The sequence below is a fragment of the Lissotriton helveticus genome, chromosome 1_1 (assembly GCF_964261635.1).
Source record: "Lissotriton helveticus chromosome 1_1, aLisHel1.1, whole genome shotgun sequence".
In the NCBI taxonomy this organism is placed as follows: Eukaryota; Metazoa; Chordata; class Amphibia; order Caudata; family Salamandridae; genus Lissotriton; species Lissotriton helveticus.
The window spans coordinates 706,821,246-706,846,475 of NC_136057.1; the positions used below are offsets into that span (position 1 = coordinate 706,821,246).

Consider the following 25,230-nt stretch of genomic DNA (forward strand, 5'->3'; position numbering starts at 1 on the left):
CTGATGATAGCATATGTACTGAGGAAAAGGAGGCGAGCATCCATGAAGCTCATCCTCATTGCAACCAGGGCCGGACTGGGAACCGCAACTGGCCCTGGCAAACTGCTCAGCCGTCCCCCTGGGGGTGCGGCTGAGCTGTTTACTAGGGCCAGTTTCGGACGATTTTGTTACACGGAGCCAATATTGCCACCTCCCTGTAACAAAAATGGCCCGCAGGGGCCCAAAACCGGTGCCCACCCTTGCAGCCCACCGGTGAAACGCCCGGTACCCGCCACTGCCAGTCCGGCCCTGATTGCATTCATCTGAGAAAGACAGCCATTGATCTCAATGTTGTTGGCAACATCCATACATCCCCAAAATAAACTATCTCTTTGCACAGACCTCCTAGTCCAGCTGCAATATTCAAATCTCCAGGCACTGAATCTTGCCGTTTGGCACCAGAGGTCTTAGTTACTGAGAAGTGAATGTTCATTCTTAATGAAGCACAGAAGCCTACTAGAACGGCTTGTTATGTGGCAAAATGGAAAAGAATAGTACACTATTGCATCAGTATAACAACAAGCCTTTACACGCCTCTCCGCAAGACTTCATTCATTATTTACTACACTGACACAAAGCAGGCTTATCATATATGTATAAAATGGTAAACTTTGCCACTATTGCAGCCTTGATGCAAAATGGACAGCACCAGTACATATTCAAAATGCAAATGGTTAAAACATTATTGGAAGACCTAAAGAATAATACCTTCCGTAGGCTTGTAGGACCTTAATGTTGCTCTTGCCCGGCTCATGGGACTGCGATTTGAGCCCTTACACTCCTGCCCACCATATTTCTTTCATGGAAGGTGACTTGCCTTATTGTGTGTGTGTATATATATACATGTATGTAAATAGGTATGTATGTATGAATGCATATATATATATATTCACAAAAAAAGGTTACAGGGACATTAGAGTAAGGAAATAGAATTGAAAAAAACCTTGGAAATTCATTAAAAAGCCAAAGGTTACAGGGACGTTATAGTTAGGATAAAATTTTCCAGACACAAAACCATAGAAATTCAGCAGTTTTTGTTACAGTTATCTCAAGTAAATCTTTTTTCCATTATAACACCAAAAGTAGATTTACACGTTCAGCGGTACGGGCTGTAGTCTAGTCTAAAAACCCTATGGGATATTGCATGCGGAAAATGAGTTTTGGGGCCCCTTTTTCTCATTCGCCGCTTGATGAATCACCCCAACACTTTCTAGACAGCAGCTGAGGTGACTAACACACTAGTTTTGAACGTTTAATGGAGATTCGTCAAACAGCGCCAAAGTTATTAGCAAAACTAAAAATGCTTTCCTATGTAAAAAACTAGGTCCTAACTATAACTAACTACTGGAGACCGCCAGCAGGTAACATATATGGATATACATACTCAATGAAAAAAAACAAAGGTTACACGTATGTTATAGTTAGGAAATAGTATTTTAAACAACTTTGAAATTCACTGAAACAAACAAAGGTTACAGGGACATTATAGTTAGGAAATAGAATGTTTTTTAAAACTTCGAAATTCTATGGGAAAAAAAACAAGGGTTGCAGGGACGTTATAATTAGGCTCAGATTTCACTCATACAAAACCATAGAAATTCAGCAGTTATAGTTACCTGAGCTAACTATAACTTATGCCCCCCCCATGCACTGCTTATGCCTTCACATATTACATCACTCATGACATGGTCAATGACACCACTGATGACATGTCAAATGGCATCACTGATGACATAATCCACAGACTTTTGTCTCATTTTTGGTCTCAGTTGAATTTAAGACCAAAACTTAAGTTTAATTGAGACAAAAATCCAACTTTACTACTCATAAATGCCCTTTGTGAATACCGAAAGTCGTAAAGTTCAACTTTCGTCTCAGTTTACCTTTGTGAATCAGGCCCTCAAACTTTACCCAGAAATCGTGTTTTTTGTGATTTGATGTAAACCTGCTCAGAGGTTTTTGAAAAATTAAGGTTCAACATTTGTAGATATTTTTACAGTTGATTCTGCGAAACTCATGTGGGGCGCAAATTCAAAAACAGGAGCAATCTGATTTTTCGCAGGTGCTTTTTCCCCATCGGCCAGCTCCTTCCAGCGAGCTAACAGTACTGCAGGAGCAAGAGATCTGATTGACTGGCTGAAACATGAATGACAATGTTGTTGCTGCCATTACATTACACCAGGACTCAATCCCCGTGTCCCGAAAATGGAAAAGAAAAAAATATTTTAGGGGACAAGGTAGGGGTACCCTGACCCCCTAACACTTATATGGTTCCCAAAAAGATCACATGGGGCCACAAATAAAAAAAAACTATTTGGGCCTTTCTGTGATTCTGTGAGACTCTCGTGGGCCCAGCACAACCTCACCCTGTGTTCTCCTGTGGCATTGCCCCGGGAGTCCCATGTTACAAAAAACCATTTGAAAAAAGAAGGGTGGGGATCTGTAGCCGAATGGCTAAAGGCCGAGTGTGGTAGGGGGGTTGGACGCTCTTGGCAGGTTGGGCACAGGGCCTGGCCTTCCACCTCAGTGCGCATGGCCAATGCTTTTGGCTGTGTGCAGTGGAAGGTGGTGCGCAGCAAGAGGTTGGTCACAAATGTATCCATAACCATTTCATGATTGAACTATAGCAACATTCTGTACCTGGGGACTGACAAAGCCTTCTTGAGACGTATGCAAGTGGTGGAGAATGCTGCCACAAAGTTGATTTATCACTGCAGAAATGCACAAGTTATGTTTTTAAAGCAAGGACAGGAACGGCTCCTCTCCATATTACCAGCCTGATAACTGCTTACAAACCTGCCCACTGCCTGCGCTCCACTAACCTTTCACTGTGCACTGTTCCCAGAATGAAATTGTCACACACAGGAGGTCGCTCCTTCGTGTATTAAGGCCCTTAGCTCTGGAAAACCCTACTTGAACACCTCAGATCTTGCACTTCTTTGCTTGCTTTTTGCAGACAGCTGAAAACATGGCTTTTTTGATTTACTGGACTTGAACCACCTTATCTGTTGCCTAAACACTGAGAAACCCAGTGTTGGGTAGTTGTTGCACTATACAAGTATATAAAATAAATAATAAAATAAATAAAGTGGACTTACACATGAGAAACGTAGTAAGATATTAACTTATGTTAAAAAGAAATTGGAAATTCACTGAAAAAGCACCACTATTCAAAAGACAAACAACCAGGGGAATTTGCCAGTTATACGTAACTGATATAACATGCTAAGAAAGAAGTAAGAGCAGCAAGAGGAAGTCACTGCAACAGAAATTGCACAACACTGTCAAGACATATCAAATTAACAGCTGCAGATGTTTACACGTACTGCATTGCCTGCAAGATGTGTGTTTCTTTGGATGAAGAAAACCAATAGGTCAACAGCCATGAAACAACAACTTAAGATCACCATAAAGACTTCTGTTAAAAAAAAAGTCACTGTACAAGAGCCATAATACTGCAATTTAGCGTAGTCCACATAGTTAATCACTTAGGGTCGATACTTTGCTAATATGTTATGTAGCTTGTTCCAAAGCTCTGTATGGAAAGTTTCTAAACTCTGGCCAGAATGGTGTCAATCTTAAGCTACAGGGGCACCACCTGGCTGCCTCCTACCTGGTGCCCGAAGATGTTCCTCCCAAGTGGCACTGAACACTGCGATTTCATCCAGGCAGGTGGCACTGAAATCCTCCAAACTGGTTGACCAACCTCTGAAAGGTGTCAGGGGCATTTTGCAACCCAAATGGCACTACCCGGAACTTGTACTGCCCCTCTGGGGTTGAAAATGCAGGACTCTCCTTGGCCCCATCAGTTAAGGCAATCTGCCAGTACCCAAACGTTGAGTCAATGTACTAAGGTACTTGGCAACTCCCAACCAATCTATGAGCACATCAGCTCTGCGGATGGGGTGTGCATCAGTCCTTGTGACTAAATTGAGCCCTCTATAGTCCACACAGAACCAGAGCTCCAGTGTGCCACTGGGTGCGGCAACCTTTAGGACTAAGACCACTGGGCTGGTCAAAGGTCTGTTTGAGGGCTCAATCACCCCTAGAGCCAACATCTTGGAGACTTCCTTTTTGATGCTAGCTTTGACCCTGTCAGTTAAACTGTAATTATTGTGTTTTACAGGAGAACTGTTTCTATGGTCCACATCATGGACACACGACTGAGTGAGACCTGGGGTCAGGGAGTACAGAGCAGCAAACTTCCCCAACAGTTGGCTGCAGTCCCTCTGCTGTACAGGGGTCAGGGTGGGGGAGAGGTTTACACCATCCACTACTTAGCAGACAGCACGTCAGGGAGAGGCTCAGTCTCCTCCTCCATTCCATCACATGTGACTAGGAGCGTGCCCACTTCGTACCTCTGAAAGTGGAGCTTAAGGCGGTTCACGTGTGGGACCCTCACAAGGGTCCTGGGATACTGCAAGTATACCAGATAAGTGAGTTTACTATTGCACTCCACCATCTCGAAGGGCCTAGTCTGCTTGTCCTGGGGGCCATGACCGACACAGGTTGAAACTCAATCAGAGTGGCATTCTGATTGTTCCACTGCTTCATCTCTTCCTGGCTAGCTTCCAGAATCACCAGAGTGAGTTGTTACTTAGTCAGGTTCCTGCAGGCCAGCATGTAGCTATGTGCATCCTGGGGAGGTTTACTGGGATCTTTCTCACAGACTTCTTTGACCAGACCCAGAGGTCCTCTTCCAGGATGCCCATACAGAAGTTCAAAGGGACTGAACCCTAAGGACTTCTGCAGTATCTCCCTGTAAGCAAACAGCAGGCATGGTAAGAGGATGCCCCACTTATGCCGCATGGGTTTTGCAAGACCTAACATCATGCCTTTTAAGGTCCGGTTGATTCTCTCAACATGCTCATTACCTTGGGGGTGGTAAGGAGTGGTGAACTTATAGGTGACACCACACTTCTGCCACAAAGACTTCATATACTTGGATATGAAGTTGGTACCCGAGTTGGATACCACCTCTCTGGGGAACCACACACAGGAAAAGATCCCTATCAACGCCTGGCCTACTACGGGGCCAACCAGCTGATATAAATATATTTTGCTCTGATCCTGTTATTAATTCATTTTTATAATTTTTATTGAGAGTTCAAATCATGGTACAACATCTATAAATGCAGGGTAAAGTGCAACGTATATAAATGCTAAATATAAATTACATTTTGTGACCTAACAAAAATACCTTAATAGATCATTCTTTAAACAATAGAATTAGTATTCTTAAAGACACATATTCTCCATAGAGAATCTGATATTGCACTATACCTTGTTCAACAAAAGACAAATACGAAGTAAGGTGCATATGTGCTCGTTCTAAGATAGGGTTAACCATATGTTATACCCTGCTATTAATTCATGTAGTAAAACGAATAATTATGTAACAAATTGTTTCCTTATAATGGTGCACACCCTGTTCAGGTCACCTTTGGGACTTGGCCCTCTCAACTGAAAGGGGGTATCACCAGCACATGGACTGGCCCAGGCTCAGCAACCTTAGGCTCACTATACAGGAGACCATTCTCCAAGTAAATCCAATGTGATCCAGACTGATCACCTGCTGCCTAGCTTGCAGCCTGCTGCCGCAAACCGACAAGAGTGGGGCAGTCCTGCTGCTCCTTGCAGAATTCCTCCCTGGAGTGGCCCCCTTCCTGCTGCCAATGGGTCAGCTCAGGCAGCTCTCCCATTTTGGCCAATTGCTCCCCTGTATGCTCCAGGGCATCCCCTTCAAGGTCTGCCTCCTCCTAGACCGTGGGAACTTTGGGGCCAGTTTCCCGCACCCCCTGCCTCTTCTCCTTCTGGCAGGCACCTGGGCCACTCTTTCAGGCTCCAGGTCCTCTTGATTGCCCTTACTGGCTGCCATCAACTGAGTGGTCACACATGCCCACTCAGGCAGACTCAAAATCTCCAAATGAGACCTGTGTTCCACCTTCTTCCAAAGGAAACTCTCTAGGTCATTACCGACAGACAGTCAACAGGCATGGCTGCTTTCACAACTACTTTCAAGGTACCTGAGACCCCAACCCCCCACTCAAAGGGAACCTGTGCCACTTATAGAGGCACTCTGAGTTATCAGCTGCAACTACTGTGTAATGTACGTTGGGGACCACCTGCTTTTCATACACTAGCCAACAACTGCCAGCTGTCACACTGGATCCAGCATCTCTCAAAATCTGCTCCCTATGGCCATTTATGGTCACCCACTGCCCGTATTTCTTAGTGTTTGTGGGCAAGTGGGTCCTTGGAACCATCTCAATGTCCTCTAGTGAGACAAGGGTCAATTCGGCTAGCTCCCACCGTCCTGGAGACCCACCTCCTCCCCAAGGCTTTGGTAGTCAACCCATGGGGTGGGGTACAAGTGGGTGAGGTGGTGGTTTTTGGACACTTAGGATCCCCTATGAAGTGACCCATCTGATCACAAGCATAACACTTGTGGGGACCCTTCTCTGCAGGCATACCAAAAGAGACCCAAGGCTTCTTACCACTGAGGGCTTGGAACCTTTGCCTTGGGAATTATTTAGGAGACCTTTTTGGAACTCCTTTTGTTTACCATTGTTTCCCCCCACTCTTCTGTTGGGGACCCTGCCCACCCATGGCTGAGTCTCCCACATGCCCCTTGTGGACCCTGGTGCTGACCCAGCGATCCGCTTCCACAGCAAGCTTCCTAGGGTCAGTCAGCTTACTGTCAATCAAGTGCTGGTATAGCTCTGGAAAACTACTACTAGCAGACAAGTGCTCCCATGCCATCAAATCATCGAGCCCCTGAAAATCATTGTCCTGGCTACCCTTCACCCAACCATCCAGTGCTCTGAAAAAGTAGGCAACATACTCCACACAAGGGTGTGATTCAAGTTTCTTACTTACCCTGAACTTCTGCCCAAACAGTTCTGGGGTCAAGCCGTATCTCCTGATTAAGGCCTCCTTCATAGGAGTATAAACCATCTTATCCTCCTCGGGTAAAGCTAGCAAGGTAATGAAGCAGCTCCACACCCCACTCCCACGTCTCTCTCTGGGTTCTGTGGGACCTCATTGCTACCTCATACACCTTGAACCACTGACTAATGTCATCACTTTTCACATAATCATTGATCACTTCCTTAGGGATGTACACCCTCCCTTCCCCAGGCACTGAAGACAAGCTGCCACCATTGGAACTCCACACTCTCGGTTTTTATGTACAGGTCCTTCAAACTTCTCTCATGCTCTAAAAGCATCCTATTTTCCTCCATGGCAAGTTTTTACCTTTCTAACTCCAATTTCGTATCATCCATTCCACTCTCGTTCCCCAACCTGAGCTTAGCAAGCTCCATCTCATGCACTCTGTTTCTCTCTCTGTCCTCCAGCTCCTCTGGAGACAGCCCCTTTGAAGACACACTGCTGCCCCGCCGGAAAGCACCCTAGATCCAGGCAGAACCAAAGGCCCATCCTGCTGCCCATCTAAATTCACTGCCTCCACCATAGGCTCCTTGGTATGCTCACTGGCATTCCTTGATTCCAACCAGGCCCTCAGCGCCTTTTGGTATTCCTCCTCCCTGGTAGGGCCTCTTACTGAGACTTTAAATTTCTTGCAGATGGATTTCAAATGTGGCACAGTGTAGGTTTCTACTCTATACTCTTCAAACTCAATATCCACAGATGCAATTGACACTGGCTTTGTCATGGTAAAACTTGGCAGTTCACAAGTTGCAAAAGAAGTCCAAAAATAAAAATATCACTAATTAGTATTTGGTTGTGTAATGGTCTGCACTATACTAGTAGTGTACACCAATCACTGTATGTTAGGCACAAATGCAAGTCCTTATCCTTACCGCTGACCAGCAATGTTACAAATAGGGTCTCTAGTTGGCAATGGGTTGCACCTTTGTCCAAGTAGGGACCCTTCTTCCTAGTCAGGATAAGGGGTATAGACTTCTAAAATAACTTCTGATAGCACCCTTGGTAGCTTAGCCCGAGCAGACAGGCTAATCTCAGAGGCAGTGTGTAAAGCATTTGTGGACACATACAGTAATATAGTGAAAACACTACAAATGAACAACACACCAGTTTAGAAAAATAAGTAATGTTTAGCCAAACCAAAAAAGACCAAAATGACAAAAATCCACAATATAGTAATTAAAAATGTAATCCTTAGAAGGCAAAAACAGTTCTGTCTGTAGTAAACTATAGATGTGACACTTTCAACACTAAGTACCTTGGATGTGTCACAATCATAAACAAAACCAGCCGCAGTGAAGGTGATGTGTCAGTTCCTTGCACCCAGGGAAGGTGATGCATCGGTTCCTTACTCCAGGGGAGGTGATGCATCGGTTCCTTACTGCCACGCAGGGGAGGAGATGTGTCGGTTCCTTAATAAGGGGAGGTGATGTGTTGGTTTCTTACTGTGCGGGAAGGTGATGCGTTGGTTTCTTACTGCGGCCCCAGCGTTCTTGTAGACTTGGCACCCCGGTGTGATGCAGTGGGTTTGAGGATGCGTCGGTTCTCGATATTGCGGCGGAAACAGACCTGCATTGGTCACTCCAGGCATGGTGCCATGATGCATTGTTTCTTGCAGCTACACAGCAGGGCTTGTGTCGGAAATGGTACGTGATCTCGGACTTTGGAGATCAGTGCATGGGATTCAGCGTGTGCCAATTTCTCCAGCCGCGGGTAGGCGTTGCGCCGGTTTCTTCAGCGGCACAACAGCGATGCATTGGAAACAGGTGCGGATTTAACACGCTTCTCTTAGTTGTGTCTCTTTCCACCTCCCAACAGCAGAAACAACCTCCAGAGGCCCAACAAAGCAACAGGAACCTCTTGGCAGGTCTAGCGCGAGTTGAGAAGGCAACACAAGTGGTACCGCCACCAGTTGAGGTTCTTGTTAAAGCAACAGGGAATACCGCTGTTGATGTGGAGGCCCCAGTGAAGACTGCTGCAGGACCTGACGATGCCAAGATGCAAGCAGGCAAATCTATAGGTACAGTGCAATTGTTGCCAATGTTAGGTTTGGGGGACATGCGCTCCAACAGAGAGCGTTTGGCTAGGCACATTGCACAAGATGTGAAAGAGCAGATTTGAAAGTGTGAATATGTAAACATATTTTCCTTGTTGGTTGACAAGGATGAAAAGGAAGAGGCCAAGAAGGCTAGGGAGTGGGCCCACCCACGACATTGGGACAATTGGCCAACTAGAAAGAAGGTTGATGAGACACTGATTAATTGGATAAAGGCATTTGGGAATTTTCATGCGGTAATAAGATAGAAATTCCCAGGACTAAGCACAGAGTTTGTATGTTACCAAAACAGGATTACATGAGCTCATGATGAGTATGGTGGGATGTGTTGGAAGGAATATGATAAGGCTTTTAGAAGGGTAAAAGCATCTGATCCAGCTCTCACATGGGATCAGGTGGATATGATTTTACAGTTAAGACACATGAATTACCAGGGCAAGGATGCACCTAAGTGCAGACCTTTCGGCCAGCTACACCCCACACCGTGGGGGCGGGGCGGGCAGCAAAAAGAGCATGCTGGGATTTTAATAGAAAGATATGCACCAGACCGAGTGGCTCCTGTAAGTTCAGCACGCCTGCTCATTCTGCAGACTCTCATCACACCCAGAGTTCAGGTGTCATAAAAAATCAAAAGACAGGGGATCAAAGAAGCAGGAATGAGGTCCAGTTGTTTCCAAAAGTGCACTCACCTATTGATTTTATGGTCCTGGTTCCCTGGCTGAATAAATATTCATGCCCTAGCACAGCACAGATTTTACTTGAAGGTTTTAGGGATGGTTTCCGTATCCCAGACCCTGGGTACTCAGGGGTGTCTTACTGTCGCAATCAGCAGTCAGTGAGAGATGAAATATCTATTGCAAGAAAGAAGGTAGAAAAAGAACTGCATTTGGGGAGAGTGGCAGGCCCTTTGACTCAATCCCTGTGACCAACTTTGTCTGTTCACCACTGGGGGTGGTTCCCAAGAAAGATCCAGGGGAATTCTGCCTCATCCATAATCTATCTGCGCCCAAGGGTCTGACATTGAATGAGGCCATTGATGGAACACTGTGCTCCGTCAGGTATGCATCATTGGACCAGGCGATTGCCATGCTGTGATCGCTTGGCCCGGGCACTTTATTGGCAAAATCAGACATTGAATCTGCATTCCGATTAGTGCCTGTGCACCCACAAGATTGCTGCCTACTGGGTTTTCAGTTGGAAGGGAAATTCTACATGGACATGTGCATGCCAATGGACTGCTCTGTCTTTGCTCATACTTCGAAAAATTCAGCTCCTTTTTGGAATGGGTTTTTAGGCAGGTGTCAGGGCACCATTGGGTACTGCACTACCTAGATGATTTTTTGCTACTGGGCACACCACAGTCACACGAGTGTAGGCAAGCATTGGACACATTCTGCACACTAATGAGGGAACTAGGGGTACCTCTGGCACAGGGTAAGACAGTTGGGCCAACAACAAAAATCGAATTCCTGGGCATTGAACTGGACTCTGTTGAGGGAGTATAACGATTACCTTTAAGCAAGGTGAATGATTTTTCACAGGCATTGGTAGACTGTTTACAAAAAGAAAAAGTCACTTTAAATCAGTTGCAAAAAACTGTGGGCATGCTGAACTTTGCTTTAAAAATTATTCCAATGGCCCACCACTTTTTACGGTCCATTGCTCAGGTGATGGCAGGTTTAAAAAAACAAGCATCAACACACAAGGCTGTCCAGTGAGGTAAAACAGGCTATGCGTATTTGGTTGGCATTTCTACATGACTTCAATGGGTCAGTGGTGTGGCCCAACCCAGCAAAGTCCAGTCCAGAACTCGGGCTCATGACAGACGCAGCAGGGAGTGAGGGTTTTGGGGCCATCCTGGGCCCACATTGGGCGCCCGGGTGTTGGCCCAAGTGGTGGCTTGACAGCGGCCTCACAAGTAACATTTCATTCCTATAACTATTTCCCATTCTGGTGGCATTGACAATTTGGCCGCATCAGTTCAATAATCAGTCAGTGGTTTTCTGCTCAGATAACATGGAGGTAGTAGAGTGCGTCAACCTGCAGTCAGCTAAATGTAAAATGTTGCTTTGCTTGCTTAAAGAAATTGTACTGCAATGTATGAAGCTAAATGTGTTGTTTAGAGCTAGGCATGTCACGGGTGTCCTCAATCACGCAGCTGAGGCATTGTCTTGTTTCAAGATGCAGGTTTTCAGGTTGCATCATCCAGAAGATGCAGATCATCCCACTCCTTTTCCGGAGCATCTGTGGCAGCTTGGTGCCCCAACTTACCAGACTTCGTGGCAGCTAGTTTAGCTCCCAGGACTAGGAGGGCCTACGAGGCACCATTTACCGCATACTGCGCAGCCTTAAGGAAGGATTGGGAAGGGACCTGGCATAAACCAGCATCTATTTTCGCATTCTTGAAGGGACTAAGGGATGGTGGGCGGTCAGTGACTTGTGCAAAGCACCACGTGACTGCAGTGGCATTTTTCGCAACAATAATGGGGCACAGAGATCCCACGTGTCCATTTTTTGTCCAAAAAGCGTTAAAAGGTTGGCAACGTTTGCAGGTTACACAGCCGAATGAAAGACACCCAATCAGTATTGAGGGGGACTCACAGACCCTATGGCGGCTTTAGAAAAAATATGCACCTCTAGCCATGAGGCCCGCTTATTCCAGTATGCTTTTTCCCTCGCCTCCTACAGCGCTTTCAGGGTGGGTGAGCTGGTGTCACGAAACAAGAAGGACTGGCAGGGGGTATGCAATTAGCCCATCTGCAAAGGCAGGCAGGGTCAATTTCCCTGTCATTTCCTAGATCAAAAATGGATCAGAATGGGAGGGGTGACCATGTTCTGCTGCAGAGGGCTTCAGGGAGCCCATGTTGTCCAGCTGGAAATTTGGACTCATACATGGCAGTCAGGCCACAGGAGGCTGGAGGGCCCTTATTGATTCACCAGGATAGTTCCCCCTGGACAAGGTTTCAGTTTAGGAGTGTCCTGGTACTGGCCTTGGGAGCAGCAGGTTTGGATGCCTCCAAATTTGGGACCCATTCTTTCAGGATAGGGGCAGCCACAGGAGCCAGGGCCCGGGGACTAACTGCAAAAGAGGTCCAAAGAATAGGAGGTTGCTCTTCGGACTGTTACAAGCGTGCAGTACTTGCTGTAAGTATTCTTGCTAACCCAGGACTGCTTTCCATTCCTCTGCAGTTTCCACATCCTGTCCCGCAGGAGGGGAACATGTCATCACTACACTGTCCAAAGCGCACCGCCCACTCCAGGTACTCGCCGGGGGGGGGAGGCTGCAAGGAAGTCTGGATCATTGGACATTCATATATCCACAGGTTAAAACAGCATTTTCTCACAGGCAACTCCATGGACAGGGCCCGCCAGGCGGGTTGGAATGTATCAATGCATTGTCACGGGTGGTTGAGCCTGGGGCAGTTCCAGAAGCTCATTGCTCCTTTGTTTTCCAAGCCCCCAGTGACACCAGCTGCAACATGAATTCACTTGGGAGGGAACAACCTGGTCCACATGGGTAGGAAAAGGGTAGTAGAGGCATTAATCTCTGAAATAGGGTGGTTGGCCAAACAATGTCCCCAAGCCTCATTAGTACGCTCCCATATGATCCCGAGACTCCAATGGCGGGGGGTGAATCTGTATGGGCATTGAATCACTTGGTAAAGAGGATCAACAACCGGGTAAATCGACTCTTCAGGACCCCTAAATTTGGCACAATCCTGCATGGTTGCATCCGTGGTGAACATTGCTAAGTGCAGGACGGGGTCCACCTCTCTAAATTAGGGACTGAAATATTCCTAGAGAATATACTATCCTGGCTGGTAGCGGGGTGAGGGGAGCAGGGCAGGATTCTGGGACCTTCGGTAGAAGATGGGGGAGGGCCAGATAGTCGGTCAACAATGCTGGCCCGTGGCAGTAAGGTCATGGATGCTAGGAAATAATTACTTCTATTAGTAGGCATCCCACGATTTAATGGGGACGCCTGGGGGGGGACAGTGGTCCCTCATCACACTCCAGGGGGCAGTTATGGCCAGTAAACTGAAGGGCACGGGGTAGGAAGTCCCGCTTCTGGTAGGCGCACTTGGGACAACCCTTGCGCAGGCGCATTGAGCAATAACCTGGCACAACATCAGCCCCTGGGAGGTGCGAGGAAAGGGCGTGGGGGGCGGCACCCACGTCATCAAGTGGGGACGCGGACCTCCAGCTCAAGGTCACTCCGGTAAAGGGATGACCTGGTAACTAGTTGGGAACAATCATGACCTTGCACGTAGGCTCATCCAGGATACGCAGATAGCAATAATTGTACATATTCCAGTCTAGGTTAGGTATGGTTTTGTATTAGACTCTTGTTAAGGTCAGCCATTCAATTGTATCAATTTCTGTAATTTTGAAATGTAATTGGATATGTTTTGGGTTTTCTGCGTATAAAAATTATTATGATTTAATAATAAGTTTTATTAATCTGTAATAAATACAGCCGGGATTACCGACCTCTAATCCAAAGAAATAGTTTGGATCTGATTATTGATGTTTTCTGAGAGAGGGGACAGTTGGTTACTGGCTACGTCCAGGGAGGGGACTTGGCAATACCAGGCCATATACATAGGCGACACCGGGGAACTCGGTTACGCCGCCAAGATGGCGGTTGTGCCAGTCCCCGGTGCAAATGTACCTCGCGAGGGTCGAGGGCGGGGCCCGTGCTGATGACGCGCGGGCCCTCCGCCCGCCTCACCCTCGCTCATTTTCTTTTGCCCCGGAAGCACTTCAAGTGCTTCCGGGGCAAACGCTACATGAACAGTCCTGGACATATCTGGGACCAGTTCTAGCTGGCTCGGGGGTTGCCGACCCCTTTAATAGCCGCAGCAGAGCAGAAGGAGAGTCTTTTTCTATACCGCTCTGCCAGGAAGACCCCATCACGCCCGACGACTGCCAGCAGCTGCAGCGCCCGGAGGTCTCCAGAGAGCCTTCCTCTTTAAAGATCTGTTTCTTTTCCCACCCGCCATCCCCTGAGGCAGCAAGGTTTAGGCAGAGTTTTTAACTCTGGTTTTTTAAAGATTGTCGCTTGTAATGTCATGTAATAAAGCTCAAGGCATGTTTACATGTACCTTTTTTCGCATGAAATATCAATCTGTCGGGTTTATGTATCTGAGTATCCTTGGTCTGCGGTAAGGTCATGGTTGCTAGGAAATAATTACTTCTATTAGTAGGCATGCCACGATTTAATGGGGACGTCTGGGGGGGGGGGACAGTGGTCCCTCATCACACTCCAGGGGGCAGTTATGGCCAGTAAACTGAAGGGCCCGGGGGTAGGAAGTCCCACTTCTGGTAGGCCGCTTGGGCAAACCCCTGCGCAGGTGCATTGGGCAACAACCTGGCACAACTTAAGCCCCTGGGAGATGCGAGGAAAGGGTGTGGGGGGCGGCACCCAGGTCATCAAGTGGGGACACGGGCCTCCTGCGCAAGATCACTCCGGTAAAGGGGTGACCTGGTAACTAGTTGGAAACAATCATGACCTTGCACGAAGGCTCGTCCAGGATACACAGAAAACAATATTTGTACATATTCCAGTCTAGGTTAGGTATTGCTTTGTATTAGACTCTTGTTAAGGTCAGCTATTCAATTGTATCAATTTCTGTAATTGTGAAATGTAATTGGATATGTTTTGGGTTTTCTGCATATATAAATTATTATGATTTAATAATGTGTTTTATTAATCTGTAATAAATACGGCCGGGGTTACCGACCCTTAATCCAAAGAAATGGTGAGGATCTGATTATTGATGTACTCTGAGGGGGAGGACAATGGGTTATTGGCCAAGTCCACAGAGGGGACTCAGCAATACCAGGCCATATTATGACCATGCATGAAATTTGACTGGAGGCACCACAAATATTCATGGAGCTGTTGTACATATTACTTTGAGGATTGACTCCTTATATGAGATTATAATTTGGACTGTTGCACATGATACTGGAATCGATTTGGGTTTCTGACCCATCATACACACAATGTTCTGCCATATATATCATATTCATACTACAATTGCCCTGAAGAAGTCTGTGGATCACTCCACATAGACGAAACACATGTTGGCTAGGAGTCAAATTCCTGTTGAATGCGTGTGCATGAAAATAAAGAACAGAAGAGGAATTCTGTGGAGATAAACTTGTGTGGACTTTTCTGATTATTATGGACTTTCTTTGCTCAGGATATTAACGTTTTGTTTCATCAAAGGTTTCTTTTCAACCTCAGCCAACTGCTTTAAAATTAGAAAAAGGTTTATTTTTTTATACAGAATATTATACTAATAAGAAATCAGACAAACACCATCATTGTTTCAGTAGCTCACTTGCTACATGTGGATGCTGGGTTGATCCAGGAAACAAAAACCATCTGCACATGGAATTATGTTTCAAGTTCGTGGGACTCATCTAGCAAATGTGTACCCACCCAGCAAATGCAGACAAAGCCTTATTGGCCTGTGATTTGCACTATCCAGCCAAGTTCTGAGCACACAGGCTTGCAGCTGCCTCCTGCATTTGAAAACCTGACCTTTCAAATGTGACTCATCTCATTGGGAAACCGTCTTTTGTAGAGTAACCTTGTAACCTTGGACTTGTCCAATAAATAGAGAACCATACAGAAAATATTAACAGTATCCACTTTTGGGCTTCAGTGTAGGGATTTTATTCACTATTTGCCATTATCAATGTTTTGTGGAACAATGCAACCTATGAAAATAGAGTTGATTTTCAGATCTGGTAGTTCGTTTGGCCAAACTAATCTATTTAGTGGACCAGTTCTGCAAATGTGGACTATATCTGCTGGCTGCAAATCGGTTTCTGTGAGTAGCCTGGTAATGATAGACTGCTTCCACTGTGCACTTTGTAAGCAATTTACAGTCCAATGCATTGCATGTTCATGGGTCACCATTTCTGACTTTAGTAGAACAAACCCCCATTTGGTATATCAGTCTACTGCATGCATACAATAGCCATCTGTACTCCATGCTTGGTATGACAGTCTGTAAGCTGTAGATTGTGTTTTTTTGTATTTGTGGTGCATGAATGGTAAACTGTTCCGTCAAACACAGATCATATCCTTTGTAACATTTGATGTCACCGGGCATTCTCGTCTGTTATGTTATGATTACAACTATGAAATGAATTGAACAATATATTTCAAATGACTTAAAGTTTGCCTTTCTATAGTGATTGCATTACACTCCGATAAAAAACATTAAACAAACCTTGAATGTATTTTTAGTATGGAGAACTCAAAGTTATAACTTATACGCCCATAAAAGTTCCAAGTCAAGAGAGTTAAAATTCTAAACACATTTCAGCTCACCACTGATGACCTTACGTAATGAGTTACAAATCACATTACCAAGAACATCCATGATTAAGTTACATACACCAGCACTAATATCATCAACAACTTATCTAATTACATCGCATGTAATATCATATATTCAAAAGTGGGGGAGCTGCTCAACTGCTTGTATACAGCAAGATATTCCTAGGCCCATCACATATTCTACGGTGAGCCAGATGCATACAAAAACATCCTTGTCAATCACGTAACTGCCACACACATGCATATTCCCACTATTCCCATCCCATTCTCCTTGCCTCTGCTCAGACATCTCTGCCTGCTGGTACCTACTCCTCATATCTCACCCTCCCATAAAGACTCTGACAATAAGTGTCATCTAAATGTCCTCCTAGTACTCATGAGTCATTCGCATACACTCAGTATACCTTTACCCTTTGCAAACAGTCAAGTGCACTCCATGCACTTTATCCACCCCAGAAACCCAAGTGCTATTTTCACACATTCATTTCATCTTTGTGCCCTCAGACCCATTTGTGCTAGGCATGTACCAGTGCACGCATTAAAGGCACTCAGGTACCTGTCACATACCGGCAGGCCACCCATGAGTTCAGTACTATTTCTGGTTACAAGGCACCCTTCAGAAAACCTCTTGGCACCAATGAACCATTCATGTACTCCTAGAGCCTCCGAGCTCTCCAGACACATTCCCGGCATGCATTGCCTTCGAAATAAATTATTGGCACCCATGCGTCCTCTAAGCACAGTCCTGGCATGAACGTGGCCACCTCAGATCCTGTTGCTTTTCTCATATTTTTTTCTCTCTCTGCTAATTCCCCGCCCTAAGAGTGAACCACCTAAGTGTTTCTGTGTTCTCTCAGTCCTAGCTTGATAGGGTGGCAGCATCAAGCTGGAAGATTTGGGGGCACAACTGGGATAGCTGATGAGTGAGTCAATTTTGTAGCGTGCTACTTGCAAAACATTAAAAAAGTGAAAATTCAAAGAATATAGCATTAGATAACTGCGTTACACGTGATGCAGAGCTGTGAACCTATTCAGCGCCTAATGACTGGAAAGACAACAATTAAAAAGTCCAAGTGACATTAAATAATGTGCTGCTAAAGTGCAATGTCATCAGTGATGTCATCTATGATGTAATTAGGGACATTTTATGAGTAGTTGAAAACAATTACTTTATTGATGGGCTCATTTGTGCCAAGGTGCCTCAGTGAGTCAAACGCCACCTAAAGAGTTCTGTCTAGCTGTCAGTCAAGGAGGCTCATGCCTCCTTCGCCCTAGAATATTCTCAGGTTGATAAAATGGGTAACATTTCATATTGTAACAATATCACATGGTGTTCAGCACCTAGAAACAGGAGGATGTCATCTTGGAGTGTAATATAAAATTGATAATATTATGATCTCCTCATTTAAGCAAAGGCCATTTTCCGAATGCATGTGAGCATAATTATTTCAAATGTGGCATTTATTGACTTCTGATCTTCTGTAATGAAACGTTTTTGCCATACCCCCCACACCTCCATCACTCGGCCATATTATGCAGTTGTCTTTAGAAAATATCTGCTAATCTACTTGTTTTAATTTCTATTTAGCAAAAACAAAAAACATTTTAAATCTTATATTTGAAAAACATATTGTACCACACCGTCCGAAGGCCTGAAAATGTGCACACATCCTAGTGAAAATCCAAATGCTAATAATAAGCTGGTGCTGGAAAAACGATGTCTACAGATCTTGTATGGACACAAGCATTCATAAAACTGCCAATGCCTGAAACACCTGCTTGGAGGTTGTATGTTTGACAGGAGTACTGGAAGGCAGCGCTTTCCTGGGTCAGAAAAATACAAACTGACAAATTTAAGAAGGCGGCTCAGTTTTACAAAGCAATGCACAAATCATCTAATCATGCTGTCTCCATTCTTTGGAACTAAATGCCTTTTCATCTTAGATCACAGGCAAACCTCACGACTTCCAGAAAGCAGCTAAAAACCTGACTGTTTTCATCCACCCTGTAATCAACTCTTGTATTGTCCTATGATCGAATCTCCAGTAGGCAAGAAATGCAGACCTAGCGCCAAGACACCTTAAGGTATACGCGCGCTTTAAAATGATAAGTTAAATCAAATTTATAGCAAAACTGCATTGAGGGGCATCACGATAAAAGCAACACTGACACCCAAAGGTGGCTTTTCACGTGTCTTTTCAGTGCACGAATCGGTGTTACCCAGAGGCACAGCCATCAGCGGTGTAGGGGATGCAGAGGTGCGGGCTCACTAACCTGGATTATTGTTGGAATTTACTACCCAAGAAATGATCAGAGGCCCATTTTCCTTGTTTGGTCTAGGCCCATGGCACTCTTGCTCGCCACTGAGGCTTGTCGCTAAGCACCTTGCCGTTCTGTAAGGCCTGTGCCGGGGTATCTTGAAAGGCTGCCTTCTTTTTTTAATAATTTTTTTATTGAGCAAATTCATAGGCTAATCAACAATACACTAATTGACTAATCACTGCGTCATCTGCAAATAAATAATTCATTATGGCATTGGGACAGTTCGACAAAGTGCATACGTGCCTAAAAATACACCTATTCATATAATCCTAGCAATCATGCTATTTGATATTTGAAGTTCAATACATTGATATTTTTGGGATATGAAAGGCCGCCTTCTGGATAACCCATTAGCGAGATGCCTTCCTCAGGGGTCCTTCCGCTGTGGTGTACATACTTTGGGCAGATTTGCTTCAGCCAGGATTAGAGCAAAAATAATGTCATCTCTTATCTAGAAAGACTGAAAAAAGGATTATGAAACGCGCTGGAAAAACAAAAGCCATGTTTAATTTAAAATGTTGTATTATAAAATCATGTCTTCCAGACATTCGGTTTATTTTTTAATGTGAGCTGTATGGTCTATTAACGCGTGTGCCCCGCTTTTGTTTGCAGAAACCACTGGTCAAACTCTAAAAATGTTGTGTTAAACACACGTCTGTCAAACAAGGCTTGTTTGTATGGAAATAAACAGGAGCCCTGGGCCCACACTCCGTGGCCTCACGTGACACCGATGAGCACATGTGTGCATTAATGAGCGGCCGCGGTCACAGGGGTCACCTCCACCTGTTTGCCACCGTGCACTGACACTGCGGTCGCCTGACCTATGCGCCGCCTCTGACATCTGAAAGGCACTTAGCAAGGATGACCAGCGAACACGAGAGCCGCGAGGCGCTGCCAGATGAGTTAATCGCCTCCCATCACACCTGTTCTGGCAACTGTAATAACGGATTGTCTCTGCAGCTTGACTTGTGGCCGGAGAGTGCTACTTTCTGCCGCTCGGAGGTCAGCTGGGTGACAGGGCGGCCCGCTTGTGTGGCATTCCCATTTGTTGCAAATGCGAGTTTTACCGTCAAACGGGCTCAGACGGGTACTTGACACATCAAGGGAGCAAGCTAACTGCTCACAAAATAGACGCAAGGGGGGCTAGGGGCGAGCGCAGGGGAAAAGAGGTTGCATTTTACCTGCTGATGAAACGTCACCCTCGTTAGCGGCTGTAAGGATATCCGAAGCGTCATTGAAAACTGGTAAAACTGTCGGGGCTGTGGAGAACATCTCTGCAGAGCCTTCGTACACCGTTACCGCGTCCACTGCTGGGCTCAGAACCGCGGAGCCGTTCGGATACTGGAAGGAAACACATCATCTTTGAATCCCCAAATGCAAAGTGCCATCAGTTAATAAGTACGACGTTTACACACAAATACATCCACAATTAAACTGAATATTGAGCATCAGATCTCAGTGTAACTGTGACAAACTGTAAGAAAACATTACGTTACAAATGCAAGAAGTGGGCCGCTGTTGAGTCCTATTGCCGGTGTTGGGCCTCGCAATTTAAATTGTGAGGTTTTCAAATGTCCTATTTTGCCGGCGCACACTCTTGTTTTTGAGATATAGGACCCAATTCACAAATGTAAATATAGGGGCATCAACTCTCATTTAAGTGTAGTGCAGAATTCATCAGCTCCAAGTGGAGATTTACACTTAGTAGTTGGAATACATTTTTCCATCCTTTTACATGGGGTGGTTAGGACCCATACAACTCAAAATACATGTTTAAAGTTACGACTATTGTGTTACGGGCCTAGTTTAGGTGTTAATCAGCCGATTGTAATCCTATATAACATGGACAGAAATTACGGCCCCACACTATGCACAAATTCAAAATAATATAGAAGCATCTGAGGGAAATGATATACATTCCAAGCAAACCTTATAAGTGAAGGGACATAAATACACCTCACTACCTGGGCTCCATCGTCTCTTTGTGCTGCAATATGTCGTGAATGCCACACATTAGTTAAGTTGCATCATGCCTCATTGTGTGTGTGTTTGTTTGAGCCATGCAATGCGTTATCACACGTCCTTGAGTGTTTATAGAGTAGTGTTAAAAGTCATGTGTTTTTTTAACTTTATTGCCAATTTACATATTGTTAACTCTCTATAAGAGCATATCTATAATTTACAAAGTGATTTGTATAGGTGTCCGACCATTTTGGTTATAGGACTATGTTTTGTAATTCATTTTATTTTATATATTTTTTAAAGATTTTTACAATGTGATTCAAATGGGTGTCTGCAATGTCTGAAGTTACATCCCTATTTTTTGGGCCTTTGGCTGTGTGTTAATGATATCCCTCTCTACGCTGATTTCTATATAATTCCCTTTCAGTACCTGTAAATTGCCATGCATGATGTTTGACCATCGCCAAGGCATGTATTGAGTAGAGTAGATTGCATCACGGAACTGCTCTTACCGTGTGGAGCACTCGACTGGAGGAGGTCCTGCCACTTTTCCTGCACCTGAATCCCTGGAGCTCGCCGCACCCGCGTACAAGGCATGTATTGAGTAGAGTAGATTGCATCACGGAACTGCTCTTACCGTGTGGAGCACTCGACTGGAGGAGGTCCTGCCACTTTTCCTGCACCTGAATCCCTGGAGCTCGCCGCACCCGCTTCGCGGGTGCCGCATCGTCTGCTGCGTGAGAGGCGGCGACCTGAACTGAGAGGGAGCGTTTCTGGGTCCGGGTCGAGGCAGGCAGGCAGCGGGGCTGCGAGCGTTGCGGGGACTCCATATCCCAGGAGTCCCTGCGTGACCGAGCGACACCTTCCGGTCCGCTCTCCCTGCTGTCCCGCCCCCGCCCACTGAAGGCTATTTTAACCATCACTGCCCTGTTCCCTGCGGGATTGCATCACGGAACTGCTCTTACCGTGTGAAGCACTCGACTGGAGGAGGTCCTGCCACTTTTCCTGCACCTGAATCCCTGGAGCTCGCCGCACCCGCTTCGTGGGTGCCGCATCGTCTGCTGCGTGAGAGGCGGCGACCTGAACTGAGAGGGAGTGTTTCTGGGTCTGGGTCGAGGCAGGCAGGCAGCGGGGCTGCGAGCGTTTCGGGGACTCCATATCCCAGGAGTCCCTGCGTGACCGAGCGACACCTTCCGGTCCGCTCTCCCTGCTGTCCCGCCCCCCGCCCACTGAAGGCTATTTTAACCATCACTGCCCTGTTCCCTGCGGGATTGCATCACGGAACTGCTCTTACCGTGTGGAGCACTCGACTGGAGGAGGTCCTGCCACTTTTCCTGCACCTGAATCCCTGGAGCTCGCCGCACCCGCTTCGCGGGTGCCGCATCGTCTGCTGCGTGAGAGGCGGCGACCTGAACTGAGAGGGAGCGTTTCTGGGTCCGGGTCGAGGCAGGCAGGCAGCGGGGCTGCGAGCGTTGCGGGGACTCCATATCCCAGGAGTCCCTGCGTGACCGAGCTACACCTTCTGGTCCGCTCTCCCTGCTGTCCCGCCCCCAGCCCACTGAAGGCTATTTTAACCATCACTGCCCTGTTCCCTGCGGGATTGCATCACGGAACTGCTCTTACCGTGTGGAGCACTCGACTGGAGGAGGTCCTGCCACTTTTCCTGCACCTGAATCCCTGGAGCTCGCCGCATCGTCTGCGGCGTGAGAGGCGGCGACCTGAACTGAGAGGGAGCGTTTCTGGGTCCGGGTCGAGGCAGGCAGGCAGCGGGGCTGCGGCGTTGCGGGGACTCCATATCCCAGGAGTCCCTGCGTGACCGAGCGACACCTTCCGGTCCGCTCTCCCTGCTGTCCCGCCCCCCGCCCACTGAAGGCTATTTTAACCATCACTGCCCTGTTCCCTGCGGGATTGCATCACGGAACTGCTCTTACCGTGTGGAGCACTCGACTGGAGGAGGTCCTGCCACTTTTCCTGCACCTGAATCCCTAGAGCTCGCCGCACCCGCTTTCGTCTGCTGCGTGAGAGGCGGCGACCTGAACTGAGAGGGAGCGTTTCTGGGTCTGGGTCGAGGCAGGCAGGCAGCGGGGCTGCGAGCGTTGCGGGGACTCCATATCCCAGGAGTCCCTGCGTGACCGAGCGACACCTTCCGGTCCGCTCTCCCTGCTGTCCCGCCCCCGCCCCACTACGTTCCCCATTAATACGGTCCACCCTCCCGCAGCGCGGGACGCAGCTCGGGGCGAAGACCGGGCTAAGAGCGGGCCGTTTGAGGCCGTTCGAGGTCTGAGAGGACTGGACTGGGCCACCCCCTTGTTCGAATTGTTATTATATGCACAGGTTTTGTTAACTATTTTTTATTCTGCTACTTACCATGTGTTCTCGGGGGACACGTAGCAAAACTGCTAAGGGAGGGCTAAAGCCTAATGGGACACTCGATGATTTCATTGTCAAGACTAATCTAGCCATTGACAATGAAATCACTAAAATGCAACATAGAGTGTCATTGGAGTTAGAGGCAGCTCGAAGACTCTCTCAGGATTTAGCATTTTCTAAAAAATCATCCCTAGGCAACATTGCCTCGGCTAAAACTCCTGAACGCTTGTTAGGCCCCCAGCCACTGATAGTAAAGGCGGATATCCACCATTCCTCATCAACCCCTCCACCGGATTTACCATCTACTCCTCTGTTGATATCTCCTAAGCCCACCCAGAACTTGTTGTCCAAAACCCAAGGCGTAAACTTAGGTGTCCCCAAACATTTTGACATGCTAAAGCAGCCTGCTAGTGTTAATAAAAGGGACGCTGCACATATTAGAAAACGTCTTGCCAGATCAGCCTATGCCCGAAAAAAAGCCAAAACTGCGAGGGCACATTTCTTCAATAATCGTTGCCTCTTGGCCTCTAATAGAGCAGGTACTAGTGTTCCGCTGGCTAGTACCTGCCCTATTGATGTGGACATCGGTATCAGCATAGATAGTATAGATTTAGTTACAAACACGGGGGAATCACCCCCAAATCTTGCTGAGGGAGTCCCTGAGGTATTGCTAGATGAGCCCGGTAAGTTACAGGGGGGTGATGAAGATTTTCTTAAAACTGTATGGGACACATTGAAGAGGCTTCTATCCCCTCTGGAACTTCGACTCTCACGCATCAAAAACAATCTATTAGAAATGGATAAGACAATAGTCACCCTAGCTAGTCTTAGCCTAAAGCTGATGGAGGCAAATACCCCACAGGGTGTTGAGAGTATCCTACAGGCTCCAGACTTACCTACACCGGTCCAGCCCACGCCTAACCTTAAACCCATACCTAAACCTCGTACCACGAACTGTAACTCTTTAGTCACTAAGCCCCCATCCACTGTCCCAACCCCTTGCCCTCCACAAGATATAGCACCTATAAGAATGGGCCCTCAGGTTATCGTCCAACAACCAAATAAGAGTGGGAATCCACGTGCATACTCCCAGGGATCTAGAAATGGCAACAGACATAACTTTCGTGGGGGCTACATTGACTTACCACCAGATGCCAGGCCTTTTGTTGTAGTGTTGACAGATGTGCCTGTTTTGGAGCCACAGTCCCAAGAGGATCATTGGTCACTAAAGAATAAGGTCATTCATTGGCTTAATGCAAATAGACAACTACCGAACCACCTCAGAAGTAACATCTTAATGGTTCGTAGGGTACCTTGGGTAGGCCCTTCACCTAAGTCTACCCCGGGTGATTGCATTGTTATTTCCTTTGCAGATCCAAGGACAGCCCACCATTTATGCTCATGGGATGTATGTGGCGATAACTTTGGTATTACTGTCAAGCCACTTACCTTCTTTTACCCCCCACGATCGCACACAAACTTAGGAGGGAACTGGTCTACAGCCCACAAGACTATGCGGGGGGACGAAGGGAAGGTTGGCAGGGTCAAAATGGCTGGTGGGAAGGTGTTCCCACTTCGACTTCGAATAGGTTTGGCTGCCTGGATGAGGTCGATTGACTCCGTAGGGTTATTGTTCCAGCTAATAATCCAGATTCCATCCCTACCCCTGTGTTTTCTGCCTTTACCCCTCTAGAAGTTTGTGTAGAAAATGTTGCTCCCACTGAAGGAGCACGTCTTGTTCCAAGTCCTGTAATTAGGCCCACCGTCTCCAACCCATCGGAAATACATGTTGTTAGTGCTACATCCTTGGAAGGCCCACAATCCGTCTCAATACCCGCATTTGGCTTCATTGAGACTAGGGTTGTAGATGCAGGCATACCAGAGGTAACACCGTTTAGAGATTTAGTGATTTCGCCCAAGGTGGCTTCCTGCGAAACAGCTGGGCTAGGGGATGTATATTATCGCCCCCTGTAGCGCCATTACTAACGATCCCCCTAGCAATCCCCTCATGTTAAACTTTTAACATACTGTCTTGGAATGTTGCTGGGGTCAGGGGAAGCATGTATTCAGAAGATTGGTTGGAGTTTGTGGATAAATTTGATATCATCCTGCTACAGGAAACTTGGGCACCTGACCCAGTGCATAGAGTAGGTTTCATAAATTTCTTCATACC

General features: G+C 46.6%; 1 protein-coding gene across 1 annotated transcript in view; it reads right to left on the reverse strand.

Annotated features, from left to right (window-relative positions):
- Positions 1-25,230, reverse strand: part of PTPRQ (protein tyrosine phosphatase receptor type Q) — a 1,500,794-nt gene that overhangs the window by 837,502 nt on the left and 638,062 nt on the right. The window contains exon 24 of the mRNA XM_078647981.1: positions 19,907-20,066. Within this exon, the coding sequence (XP_078504107.1) occupies positions 19,907-20,066 (160 nt within the window). The remainder of the gene's footprint in view (positions 1-19,906; positions 20,067-25,230) is intronic.